Below are 12890 nucleotides of genomic sequence, written 5' to 3' on the forward strand. Positions count from 1 at the left end.
CCCCCCTCCATAATTCAAACCTACCTGAACCCTACAAAGTTTTCTTAGAGGCTGTTCTCACTACGTTCCTAAAACCAGTTTACTGGAAACTAGTTTAGTGGAAACTAGTTTAACGCGTAGTGAGAACGGTCAAAGCGGTCTTGGAAGCGATCTTCCAAACCAGTTTGGAAAACCACCTCGCGATGTAGTTTTCAAGATCGCTTTGCCTTGTTAAACTGGTTTTAGCGTAGGTGAGGACACAACCGTTCTTCGGGAAGCGATCTTCGCACATTTTGAGCGGGCTACTCCACACGACAGGTGTAGAATGCCTATTCTGCGGTTTCGAATTTCGCGCGAAACGTGTCACCCCACTGAGAGCGTTTCCATAGCAACAAGAGCGCTTTATCAGGAGTAATTTGTCTTCACTTTAGCATACTATTGGGTATTTTTGTGATGTAAGTGGTGTAAAAGCACAGGTCTGGTGAGAGTTCTTCATTTCTTACACTGTAAATTTGATATAAGATTTGCTCTAAAAATGTTGTTCTCTTTTGATTGTCTTGACAAAACTAGTTATTTGAACTTTCTCCATCTATTCAAAAGTGTTCTCTGTACTGCTGTGCTATGCTGTGTCCATTCAACATTTGCCTGTCGCTTTGATCTTTAAGGTTAGACGGACATTGAGCCCAATGTTGGCACATCAAATAATGAGAAAAATATATTTAGGCAAACCTAAATCAAACTTTTTATTTCTCATAAAGAACAAATTAGTAATTATTTTATTAGTGTAATCTAGAAGCCTCTTTTCATACATTTTGTAGTTAGTCATTGTAAAGACATAACATAAAAGAATAATAATTGTAAAAGAAATCATAACGAATAAACAAAATATTTCAAAATTCTAACAATACTAATGCTAATAATAAGAAAAGAAGAAAAGAAAAACAAATCTACACATATTAAAGCAAACAAGAAGGAACACAAAATCTTAAATCAAAAGTAACCATCATTGATAATTGTGTTCTATTTTCACCAACAGAGGTTGATGCATAATTTTTGTTAAAAAAAGACTAACCTCTACCGCATCCAGCTCTACTGCCGAGTCCTCGTCATCCATGACCAGTCCCTTGTTGATTGACGCTAGGATATACTCCCTGTAGCTTGGGGTAGGGTGGGCAACCCCTCCGGTAGCCCTTCCATGGGGCGAGACCCCCGCCATCTGGTGGGACTCACTCAGGGCATCTTGGAGCTGCTTGCCGTCAAAGTAATAGCGGTCCGAGATGCTGGCATGGGACTTGCGCACTCGATAGACCTGGGGATTCCAAAGAATATTCCATTGGAAATGAATTGTGTAATACATGTAACTAAATTTCACTTTTTCTGTCATAAAAGAATAAGATTATTTTAAACGATTGATATTATATGTATCAGCAAAAAAAATGTTCATATCATAGCCAAATGTTGTGAATATGGGCCTGTAAAATTAACAACAAAGGGTAATAAAAATTAACAATTAAGAGAAGAAAATGGTAATGATGGTGAGGATTAGGATGATGATGATAAATATTCATGATTGCAATAATGTATTTGCATTTTATTGAAGTGCACAAACCAAAAGAAAATATACATGTTTAGAAGTAATTTCAATATTGTATACATTTATCATTTGTTTATTGCAAATTGAAAAATAACCCCCTACAACCTAGAAAATTACAAAAAGAAGTGCTGCTTGCAAATAGGTAGAGTCAAGCATGAAACAGCAAATTAAGTTAAGATACCGGGCCAAAAAATAACATTATCCTGAAAAAATTGAGATTATTTTTCTTGGCAACCATACCAGTGGCCTTGAAAACAACATCTAGCTTTGATGTTTACACTTCCAGTTCAGACAAAAATACAAAATTCATGTTAACGAAAGGCAAACTAAGATACCAACATTAAATTAAAAGGAAACATACAAGGTAAAAGTAAATTGCAGTTACCCATATCAATTACAAAAGAATGGGGGCTATCAGAAGAGTGAGAAAACATAGTATGAACAGCATGAAAAAAGTGTATCAATAATGTCTTATATATTTGTTTTATTGTAAGAGTACTATGAAAGCAATAATGTGTGAAACTGTCTGAACAGTGTAAAATATCTTGATTTTCCAGTGCCGATGTCTTTAGCCTGCGCTTTTTGCCCTTGAAGGGCTGGGTTTCGGTGCCAGGCCTATAATACTGCACCCTTTTTCCCAATAAAAACAGACAGTGGTAGGCTGTACTATCAATTCTTGATTTACAATACTGTATATATTTTAACTCTAGAATTTTGTCTAGCTCTGAGTTTAAAATGATCAATAACAATGACATGGTTTTCTGCAGAAAGCCCGGGGGTACTATGCTGGTCCGAAAAAAGACATAAATAGGGCTGTTTATTAGGCAATACAGTGAAATGGGTATCAGAATTGCCTCATTAATGATACACTATCAACAGCCTAATTTGTATGGTGAAGGGAAGGGTATGTCAAACTATCATGAAAATATTTAGAACATTTGAGACATTAATTTATTATGATGGGGAAAAATGGAAAAAATAATTGTTCAGGGTACTCTGAAATCAAAGCAAGATTACTTATTAGGGCCCTTTTTTAAAAAAATCCATGGACGAGCATAATGTCCACCTTCAAATAACTATCTCCATATTCCTTAATTTTCTAGCCATTTTCTTTTTCTATTTCATCCATTATTTCCATTTTTACCTTCATTCCCACAAGCGACAGAATGACGCCAAACACCAGAGCACACACTGTCAGAGTTGCACCAATAACAGCTCCTTGGCTACTCCCGTCATTTGGAGGGGCTGGGGTGACTGGCTTGTTGATAACAAGCATATGAGCCGAGATAATCTAATACAGAGAAAAGGGTATAAAATAATCATTGGAAAATGATAAAATTTAATCAAATTTCCTTTGCTATACTGCATTACTTGTTTTCCCTTTCAAACATTGATATTTTTTCAGCATAAGTAAAACGGATTGATTGTTATTTTGTACAGAAAACAACAATGGCACATGCTTTGTATCAAGCACATAGTTGTACTATTTTTAGAATAAAATTGTATATGACACGCTGATGTGGAATTATCGAGAACCATCATTATCACTGCTTCAATTTCATGGACTACATTCTATTATATTTAATCATTATCGTCATCATCATGAATTATTATTCCATTGTCATGGTGACCATTTTCATTAACCATCCCCATTGTTAGTTTACTTTATTTATCAATAAACCTTTTTTTCGTGCCTGATTGAGATATCAGCATTTCAGCCTACCGCACACATTTATAAAAAAAATAATGGATTTCCTATAAAATTTTCTTCATTTTTTATGTCTCACACATGCTACTTTATATGTATTTTTCTAGTGTATAGAGAGATCATTTACCATAAGAGTAATAACCTTGTAAAATTTTTGTGATATATTACAGTACAGATGGGGAACTTGATAAATGAAAGGAAATTGAAATCCAAACTTAAAAGGAAATTGCTTGATACTCAAACAAGCGACAGACAAAAGGATGTCCTGCTTCCTTGTAAAAACAATGTAATTCATGACTTTGATGTAGTGAAAAGGAAAATGTACTATAGATCTATCAAAGAAATTAATAAGATCATAAAAGATTCACTTCATTTCCTTGAGAAATTCCCTGAATTCCTAAATTTCTCTGGAGTCTATCAGTGTCACTACTGGAAAAACCAAGATGGCAGATATGCTAATGAATGTAACAGCAACTTAATTTCATGGCTTTTACAATTAAGCTAATTAAGTACTATAGCTAACAGTAATTCAAATGAATCAACTTCTCTCTGTTCATTGGAAAAAGCAGATAAAGCAAATCCTTCTGTTGCCAAGGAAACCATAATCAATAAGGAAGCCTTCAAGATAATTAAAGATGTTCAGATTAAAAACAGGATGAATTTTAAATCTCCTACATGTACAGCATCAACTCAGTTTGTTTCTTATATCTTTCTTCCTGTTAATTTATCATCATCCATGACTAGAAGTAGTCAAATCAGATGATCAGGAATATGCAACCATATGGCATTGGATTAGCTAATCCAAAAAAGATAAGGAGAGATTCTATTACTCCTGTCTGCTGCTTCCAAAAAACTAATCACAGTTATCCATGTTTCTTAATGAATTTAAAGCTCCCTTTCATGAATTTACCCTCAAATAGTGCAGATCAGAGTAGTAAGGACCTATAGGCCTAAAATTGTTCAATAAGTCTGAAATTAATGGGCACAGTAAGAAAAATATAGTCTGAATTTTCCTGATTATTTTTTTTTTATTTCTGACTACTTTTTATCTCTGATTATTCATATGAAATTTTACTGTGGATTTTAATATTATGCCTTTCATCATGATCATGTTTGTATCATTTCTAAAATGTAAATTGTGTAAAATTCAGCCACTGGCTTAGAATTTGAATTAAACCATGGATGAATATAAAACATAATGTTCAGTGAATTATCTAAGAGCAAATGTTGATGTTTGATTAAATCATTAGTAACCAGTGCAGGAAATTGACTGCAGAGTTTGTATTATTTGGGAAACCTGTACATGAATTCATCAGGAGTTCAAATACATCTATAGTCCAGAGTGAGTCCTTCTAATAGCAGTACTTCGTAAGTCTACACTATTCTGCTTCTCGACCTCTCATGATTAGAATAACATTGCACCCACAAATCTTCAAGGGGTATATTTGCTGTTCTTTAAGATAAGTCATTCCCCTGAAACTACATCTTCTTCCATTGAAGGTAACATGGAATATCAAACTAGAAAAAAATGTGATATGCCAAGAATATCAAATATAACAAAGGCAAAACAGGAATACTGCATTTTAAAGGAGAATAATGGCTTACTTACTTGATAAGGGATGTCATCTTGGAGCATGGAATGATCATAAATCAGTTCAGCTCCAACCTTTCGGGTGGCATTCTCATAATAGGAGCTATTTACGGTGACAAAGAAATCAACGGGTATCACAACCAACAACAGGGTCCTTTTCAACCTGTTCACTCTGGCTTCCCGGCAGTGGTCCCTGACGTTCAGGTACGGTACTTCCACCTTGTCATAGGGAGACTGGCCCAGGACCTGACGGGCAAAGTTAGAAAGGGATAGCTGGACATCATCACTGCCTGGACAGAACCTCTGCCAGGTGGTGCTGAGGCGAAGCTGAAGGTAGGTGGGAAGTTTGTAGGATGCATTGGCAACAGGAGGAGCCAGGGTGGTGATTGGATACAGAGTAGGAGTCTTGACGGGATGTTCTTCAGATGGAGTGTTTCCTGGTAGTGTGGAGAGTCTAGAGACCTGACTTGTGGAGGACATCAAGGTTGTTTCTTTTGTGGTAGCTGGAAAGGGCCAGTGCCATGGAATTGTTGATGCAATAGTTGACTTTACTGTTGTAGGCATTGTTGTTGAAACAGTTTCAGATGTTATAGGTAAAGCATAAGTGGTGGTAGACCTTGGCTGAGTTTGGACTGGAGTAGGCCGAGTGGTTTGAACAGGGACCTGACTTGTCTGTGGGGTATTTGTGGTACTTTGGGGATAGGGAGTTGTCAGCATTTGAGCTGTCTGTTGTTTTGTTGTAAGGGTTGCTGCTCTTGTTGTGGGTGTCTTTGTACCAGTGACTGCTTCTGTTGTATAGTCCCACCATGTCCACTGTGGATGTGTGGAATGTAGCTCAACAGGTGTGGTACTGTTTTCATCTGTTGTTTCCTGGTGCTCTGGAACTGTCACTGTACTCTTGTCTGGAGATGTAGGAGTTTCTGCGGACGGGAGTGCTCTTGCCGACGACATCCTTATGGTTGAAGACACTGTCCCTGTCGAGTTAGATACTGTTGATGAGCGGGTCAACCTCCTGGTCACGGAAGTCACTGCGGTCGTAGAGTTGGATGTTGTTGTGGCTAATGTAGAATTGCCAACCGTTGTATTGGCTTCAATGGTGGAGTTGGAGGATGACAGAGTTGGACTTGAAGTCTTGACTGTTGCAGCTCTGCCAGTAGTAGCAACTCTAGGGGGAGGGGTCACCAATGGCTGTCCAGGTTCCATCATGTGGCCCTGGCTGTCCATTTGGTCATGGCCATGATCTACATGATTAGGGTCTACTGTTTCAACCAGTCCTAATAAGAACAAAACAAAGAACCTGGTTACTTCACAGATGCGATACATAATTTTGCCTGGTCATGCAGAGCTCATCAACTGGGAACCAGACAGAAAGACTTCCTGTTTTATAATATCAAAGGCCTGGACGTACCAAGGCCATATAAGTCCATATTCTGAACTCAGGTTTGATTTAAACTCTGGTTTAAAGTTTCAGGCTAACTATGGATAGCCCACTGTGACCAAAAATTCAAAAAAAAAATTTACAAGATTCAATTTGTCAGCTACTTGGCAATCAAGTCCGTCATACATGTATCTGATGAAGAATAATTACTGATATAGTTCTCTTCATCATTAAAACATGAGGAAAGAGCCAAATCAAATATATAAATGCAGAGGACTTTTTGGAATTGTTGGCTTCCCATAATTTTAACTGCAAGTAGACCATTGCCTATTCAAACTGAACTTCAGAACACAGGACATAGAAAGTCCCAAGGACATGCTCTGAACAGAACAGAATAAATGGTCAAAATATGTTGATAATTATCAAGATTATATACTTTTCTGTATATTTCATTTTTTTTTTTTTTTTGGGGGGAGGGGGAATTTTCACAAACATCAATCTTGACTCAAATCACTTTTAAATTCCCAGCTACGTCTGGTGCATAACAAATCACAGCATTATTGTGCTCATGGGATCTATGTGTACTCTTCCACACATTAATCAATGAGATATCCATGTTAGTGATATGTCCACGTTGCCACTTAAGCATGATCTTTGTCACACTTAACTTTTTTGTGAAACACCCTCATGGTTTAAGACAAAATTTAGTTGTCAGAATACGATTTTGCCTCATGTTTGAGTCTGACATATCTGCATGGGTCTGACCTCTATTCCGATTTGTTGTTTTCAGATCCTCAGAGTCAGTCTCCTCTCTTAGAGGAAGAATTCAATGTCAAACAAATAATGGAACTCACATCAAGGCTTTGCAGTTTTGAAGAATCCAAGCTAAAAATTACAATGAATCAGGAAAGGTACAAAGTGGTAGGAGAATAGGCTACTCAGGTCTTAAATTGAATCATGACTGACCTGAGTAATGAACAAGTAAAACAATGATAATTTGGTTCAAACGGGAGAACACCAATAGGTAGGCCTACAGAACTAAAATCCATGAAATTAACACTGGTGTAAAAAAATGCGCAGTGTGACTCTCTTTTGACAACATGCACTGTTTCACCAAAAAACTGGAATACATTGAAATGCAATACCTTTGGTATTTTTTATCTGACAGCAATTGTAGTGTTTTGCTTATTAGATTTTTTACATCTTTTTATGAGAAACTAAAAATTTTAGCAGGGGATACCCCTTCAACCTCATGCAACATTGTGGGAAAACACATTTTATTCCTGATAAAAACATTTCAATATCTTGATATCAAAACTATAATTCAGGTATAGGTTCATAATTGGATGTAAATTTTAATGTACAACTACAAGAGACTCCTCATTCAATATTGTATCTTTCCAATCAGCAGGGGAAAAGGGGCGGTCTTTCCTGGGGGGGTGGAAAGAAAGCTTTTTCAATTTCAATCACTTGATAATGATAATTTAAATAGCATATAGGCCTATATATATTCAACCAGAACATGTTTGTAATGATGTGGAAATTCATGAACAGATTTGTCATTATCGCTTGTAAACACTTGACATAACAAGTCCATGTCCACCTGAAGGATAATTGATCTGGCAGTCCACCGTCCACACACTTTTATAGTTTAAGACAGGGGTTCTGTAGTGATTTCGTTTAGAACATAGATGCCAAGAAACTATTATGTTTCAACTAAGACTTTCAACAGTCCTTGTCTGCTTGACTTTAGTAGGTTTGTGATGAAGACTATCTGCTCAAAGTGTATTGGATTAGAGTATACTGTGAATCATCAACACAGTTACAACATCACTCCCACTTCCAAGATATCAATGGAGACAACTGATTCGTCTTTGCTTGGTTGGTGAGTCAAACAAGCAAAACACATTGATATCTGATAAAATATTTTACTGTTTTTTTATGTTTATAAGAAACTGTACATAACCAGTTGGTCTACAACCACTTTGTCTATCTGTTTGGGGCATGTTAGCTCAGTGGTAGAGTGCCTGCCACATTGTCCCTCTAATCCTAGTTCATCTCTTTAAAACCAACACTGTCTAATTGCCAATTAGCCCATTTAGCACTTTGTCTCAAAAAATACTTTCCCATTTTATCTAATATCCAATTCTTCTAACACCACTTAATCTATAAAGATGATGTGTTTATGCACCATATTTTCATTCAACGTCGTAAAAGTATAATTCATTAGACTCAGATTCAGTACACAAAGTGGAAATAAGACCAACTGGGCAGAAATGAGTTATGACATCTAGTCCAAGTTAGTATTCAATAGACAAAGTAATAGTTTGACCAAATTTATTCTAATTAGACCAAGTGAGTCTAGACTTAGCCATGATTGAGTTACACCTTTATGAGAATTTTAGTTGCCCAGAGTGGATACTGGGATAAAAAACGTTACTTCTGGTTAAAGGGATACTCGAGGATGAATATATTAATCAATACAGGCCTGCTTGAAAAGTACTGTACCATTATCCAATTCGCATTTCCACACACTCAAGGAAAATGATCAACAATTTATATTCATAAAAATATGACATTCTTTAGATCAGGCCTTTCGCACTGTAAAATCCTTGCAGGGCTAAAGAAAGGGTAATCATTACCAAGTGACCACTCCCTGTTTTGGAAGTTGTTAGTTGAATGATAAACATTATCATGTTTTAAATATATGATAATTTACAATCATTCTTGAAAGTTGTTTCGACATTCAGGGGTGGTCATGCCCATGCATAATGTCCTGATATCAATATCATTTGTTTTGACAATTAGGTATTGGTGTTTTTCAGTTTGGTCAAGGATACCTACAAAACCAGACTTCTATGATAAGGTGGTTAGGTTTGTAAAAAAGGATTAGACCACTTAACTTCCTCTAACTTGGCATTTCCCCAATTACTCATAATAAAGTTCTTTTTCATGACCTCGTAATTATATCCTCATCCCCCCCTGATATTGTTTAACATGATACAAATATAACAATAACATTAATAATGAATTTGATAAGAGTAATAATAATAAAATTTTATCAAAATAATTATAATAATCATTCTCTTAAAGAAGAAGGAGAAGGAATGTCTCATCGTAGATATTGCGATTCCAGGAGACTGCAGAGCTTGGCGTTAAGAGGAGGAAAATATACAGAAGTATATAACGACCTGGCATGGGAGCTGAGAAGGATATGGTAGGTGAAGACGAAGGTGGTACCAATATTCATCGGAGCCTTAGGAACTGTGATAACAAGACACAGAAGCTTTCTGATGGTTCTAGGAGTCAAGGTGTCCTCTGAAACGATACAGAAGGCAAGCTTACTTGGAACAGCTCATATCCTACGGAAGGTCTTGAATTAAAAAGTTAAGTGAACAATGAGAAGAGGACCCATTTGGTAGAATATAGAACAATAACCCTATAGGCCTATTTCTGGAGGAAGTCTGGTTGCTGTTTGTAATATACCAACATAACATCAAGTTATATGGACAAGGGAAATAATAATATTAAAAATAATAATAAATACAATATTAATCATCACCATCATCATAATGTAAACAAATTCTTTAAAAATGCAAAAAATGTGTGTTCTGGTATAAAAAAAATACTTAGATAACATTAGCAGGGAAAAAAACAGAAAGGGAAAATACAAAGAGATGAAAGGGGACAAGGGAGTAAAGAGAGGGGAAATAAATCAGAAATGAGAAAGAGTGAGAGAGGGGCAGATGGCAAGGAATGAAAGGAAAGTGGGAGACAAGAAGGGATGAGATTAGAAAGGAAAGGGGAGAGTGGGAAGGAAGGAAAATGATGGGGGAGGTAATTATGGGAGGAAAGAGGGGAGAAATGGGAGAGGGGAAAAAAGGTGGGGAAGAGAGAAGTAAAAATAGAATGATGGGAATGTAGGAAAGAATGTAACAGTGAAACTAACAATTTCTGTTTCATTTTTTCCTTTTCCCACATTGAAGGCCTTGGCTTAAAGGGATGATCTGGGCTGAAAAATCTACATAAATATAGAGTAAAATTCACAAAGCAAAATGCTGACATTTTCATCAAAAACGGATAACAAATAATGAAGTTATTAAATTTTAAAGTTTATCAATATTTTGTGAAAACAGTTATATACACATCATTGTGAATATTCATTAGGTGAACTGATGATGTCATATCCCCACTTTCCCTTTTCTTATGTCATTACAAGAAATCGTAATTGTTTCATTTTTTCACACATTTGTAGATGATTTGTCACCATATGATGAAATAAGTTGCAGCAATTAATATTTGAAGCATTAAATCAGTTGTCAATCCAATTGTTTTAGTTCTTGGTAGAAAAACTGTGAATAACCTAATTTCATATAATAAAATACAAAAGAACAAGTGGGGATATGACATCATCAGCCTACCTAATGAATATTCATGAAGGCATGCCTAGAACTGTTTCACCGGAAAAATGCAAATCTTCAAAATTCAATAACTATGTTATTTGTTATCCGATTTTGACCAAATTTTCAGCACTTTGCTCTGTGAATTTTACTGTATTAATTGAAATTTAAATATATCCAGCCTGGACTATCCCTTTAATAATGCCACTTTCTTCTGCGAAGAATGGCTCCTATTTTCATTGAAATTGATGAGTGTGGTTGTACATGTATCTTTTCTGCTGAACACATTGAGTTATAAAAAAAGATAAATAGGCAATTAAATCATAAATCACAAGATACCCGTGCAAATAAAAACATTTTCTAAGCTTCATGAACAAGTGTCTTTACCCCCACCCCTCTCCTTCTAGCTCTCTCTCCCAGCTCTCCCTATCTTATTTTCCATTTCCCCCTCTCTTTGTCACTTTTTCCCCATTCTTCTCCATCTTTGTATCATTCTTTCAAAAAGTTCTTGTCCCTTCGTTTTTTTTAATTTCCAGATAAATTCAGATAGTTTTGTTTATATGGATAATTCTGCAATTCACAATAAAAATTCCAAAATACTAACTAGTCTGCAGGCACAGACCCATGGTTTTCAACATTTCACAATTGCATAGTTCATAATGCAGAGTCTGATGTAGTGAGACTAGATTCACTTTGTACTGTGGCTGGTTCTAACAAGGTGCATACTGTCTCTGCTCTGGTGTCTAGTCTTCACTAGTCTCTAGTATAGACCTGTTATCGGTTGAAGTGTCAAATATGAGTTTGTGCTTGCAGAGTATATACTAAGCCAGAATCATCAATCAGACAAATTTCGACATAGTACATACCTACTCCCTGGTAATATTATATACAGGCCTAAATAGGCATATAGATCTTTAAATTGCAAAGCAAAGAAAACAGTCACATTCAAACTAAAACTAGTCAAGGGGTGCTTTTAAAAACAAGCTCTTTTTTGTATGTACTGTTTTATTTGGGTCAACACAGACCAGTAAATAACAATCAAACACAATTAAACTGTTTACAAGTATCATAACAGCATTAGAAAAAAATAAAAGCTTTCTTATCCTGCAATAATAGTTTTTAAACCTTTATTTACATTCATGATCCCAAAGTTACAACACCTCTTCATCTATTACTGTATTTTCAAAAAGTAAAACATAACAAACCATACAACCCCTTGTCCCAACATCATACAAAAATATGAGAACAAGTTGGGTTTTTTTAATAACTGTAAAAACTTACTTGGTACCGTCGCAACCAAAGTCAGACAAAATAAACAAATCCCTACACGAGATTCCATTGTTAGTCCTTCATGCGGAAATCAAAACGCGGGAAGATATAGATTCCATAAATTCAGTTGGAAAGCCAGCAGCAAAACTACCACTTGCGTATCCCATCACCAACAAAATAAATATGAACGCACTCCAGTGCAATATGCGAGGAAACCCGCGCTCTCCGCGTTGGTCGGTGACCGAGCTCGCTCTTCCCCGAAAGTCAAGGGGTCAGGGGGGCGTGTATGTACATTCGGAGTATCAATCCAGTTCGCTGAAAACTTGTTTTCAATTCAAATCATGATGATTCAAATTATGTTGAGAACGTTGCTGTGATTAGATATTTATGCTACTTTATAACGTCAAACCATCCCTGGTCATTAGGTACAAAAAATGTGCTGTTTCAGGCCATGAGTCATGACTTTTAAAAGTTGACAACTAGCTGGCGAACGATCGACAAGTTGCTTCACTTCCAGTAAGTAGGCCCAGTAGGTGGGAATCTCACTGAAAACTTGTTTACTATAATTATGACGTAGGACTACCTGCCAATGATGCGATCCATGCACATCTCGTGCGTCATCAGAATCGGTTCCACAGAAATCGCTTTTCTCTACTTTACGTTTTGCTCATCTCATCCCAGTACCATTCGTCTACAAACCATTTGGTCTATAAATTATCAATTGACCAGTAATAGGCTTATAGGCCTACCAATATCAGGGAAGGATCCAGCCTTCGTCAATGGGGGGGGGGCAAAAAAAAACATTTCAGCCACATTTTCCCCGATTGGCCGCTCGAATAAATATATAATTGATAATCTCCTAAGCCTTATTTAAATAGTGCAAGCGCGAAGCGCGAGTTTTTTTATTATTCATGTATTTTGCCCTAAAAAAATCTGGGCAATGTTTGTGATCCTAAACGTGATGTGTATCC

The 12890-nt window shown here is 36.2% G+C and overlaps 1 protein-coding gene across 2 annotated transcripts in view; it reads right to left on the reverse strand.

Moving 5' to 3' along the window:
• The window catches only part of LOC121415972, a 44916-nt gene extending 32444 nt beyond the window's left edge, over positions 1-12472 (reverse strand). The window contains exons 1-4 of one of the 2 annotated variants that reach the window (XM_041609382.1): positions 11932-12472; positions 4891-6146; positions 2718-2864; positions 1052-1288 (exon numbers count right to left, since the gene is read on the reverse strand). In XM_041609382.1, the coding sequence (XP_041465316.1) occupies positions 1052-1288; positions 2718-2864; positions 4891-6146; positions 11932-11989 (1698 nt within the window). In that variant the 5' untranslated portion in view covers positions 11990-12472. Of the gene's footprint in view, positions 1-1051; positions 1289-2717; positions 2865-4890; positions 6147-9441; positions 9629-11931 lie in introns of those variants that run through there. The other variant, XM_041609383.1, reaches the window with a different exon arrangement.
• Positions 12473-12890: the final 418 nt, after the last annotated feature.

The sequence above is a fragment of the Lytechinus variegatus genome, chromosome 5 (genome assembly GCF_018143015.1).
Source record: "Lytechinus variegatus isolate NC3 chromosome 5, Lvar_3.0, whole genome shotgun sequence".
NCBI classification, from domain to species: Eukaryota; Metazoa; Echinodermata; class Echinoidea; order Temnopleuroida; family Toxopneustidae; genus Lytechinus; species Lytechinus variegatus.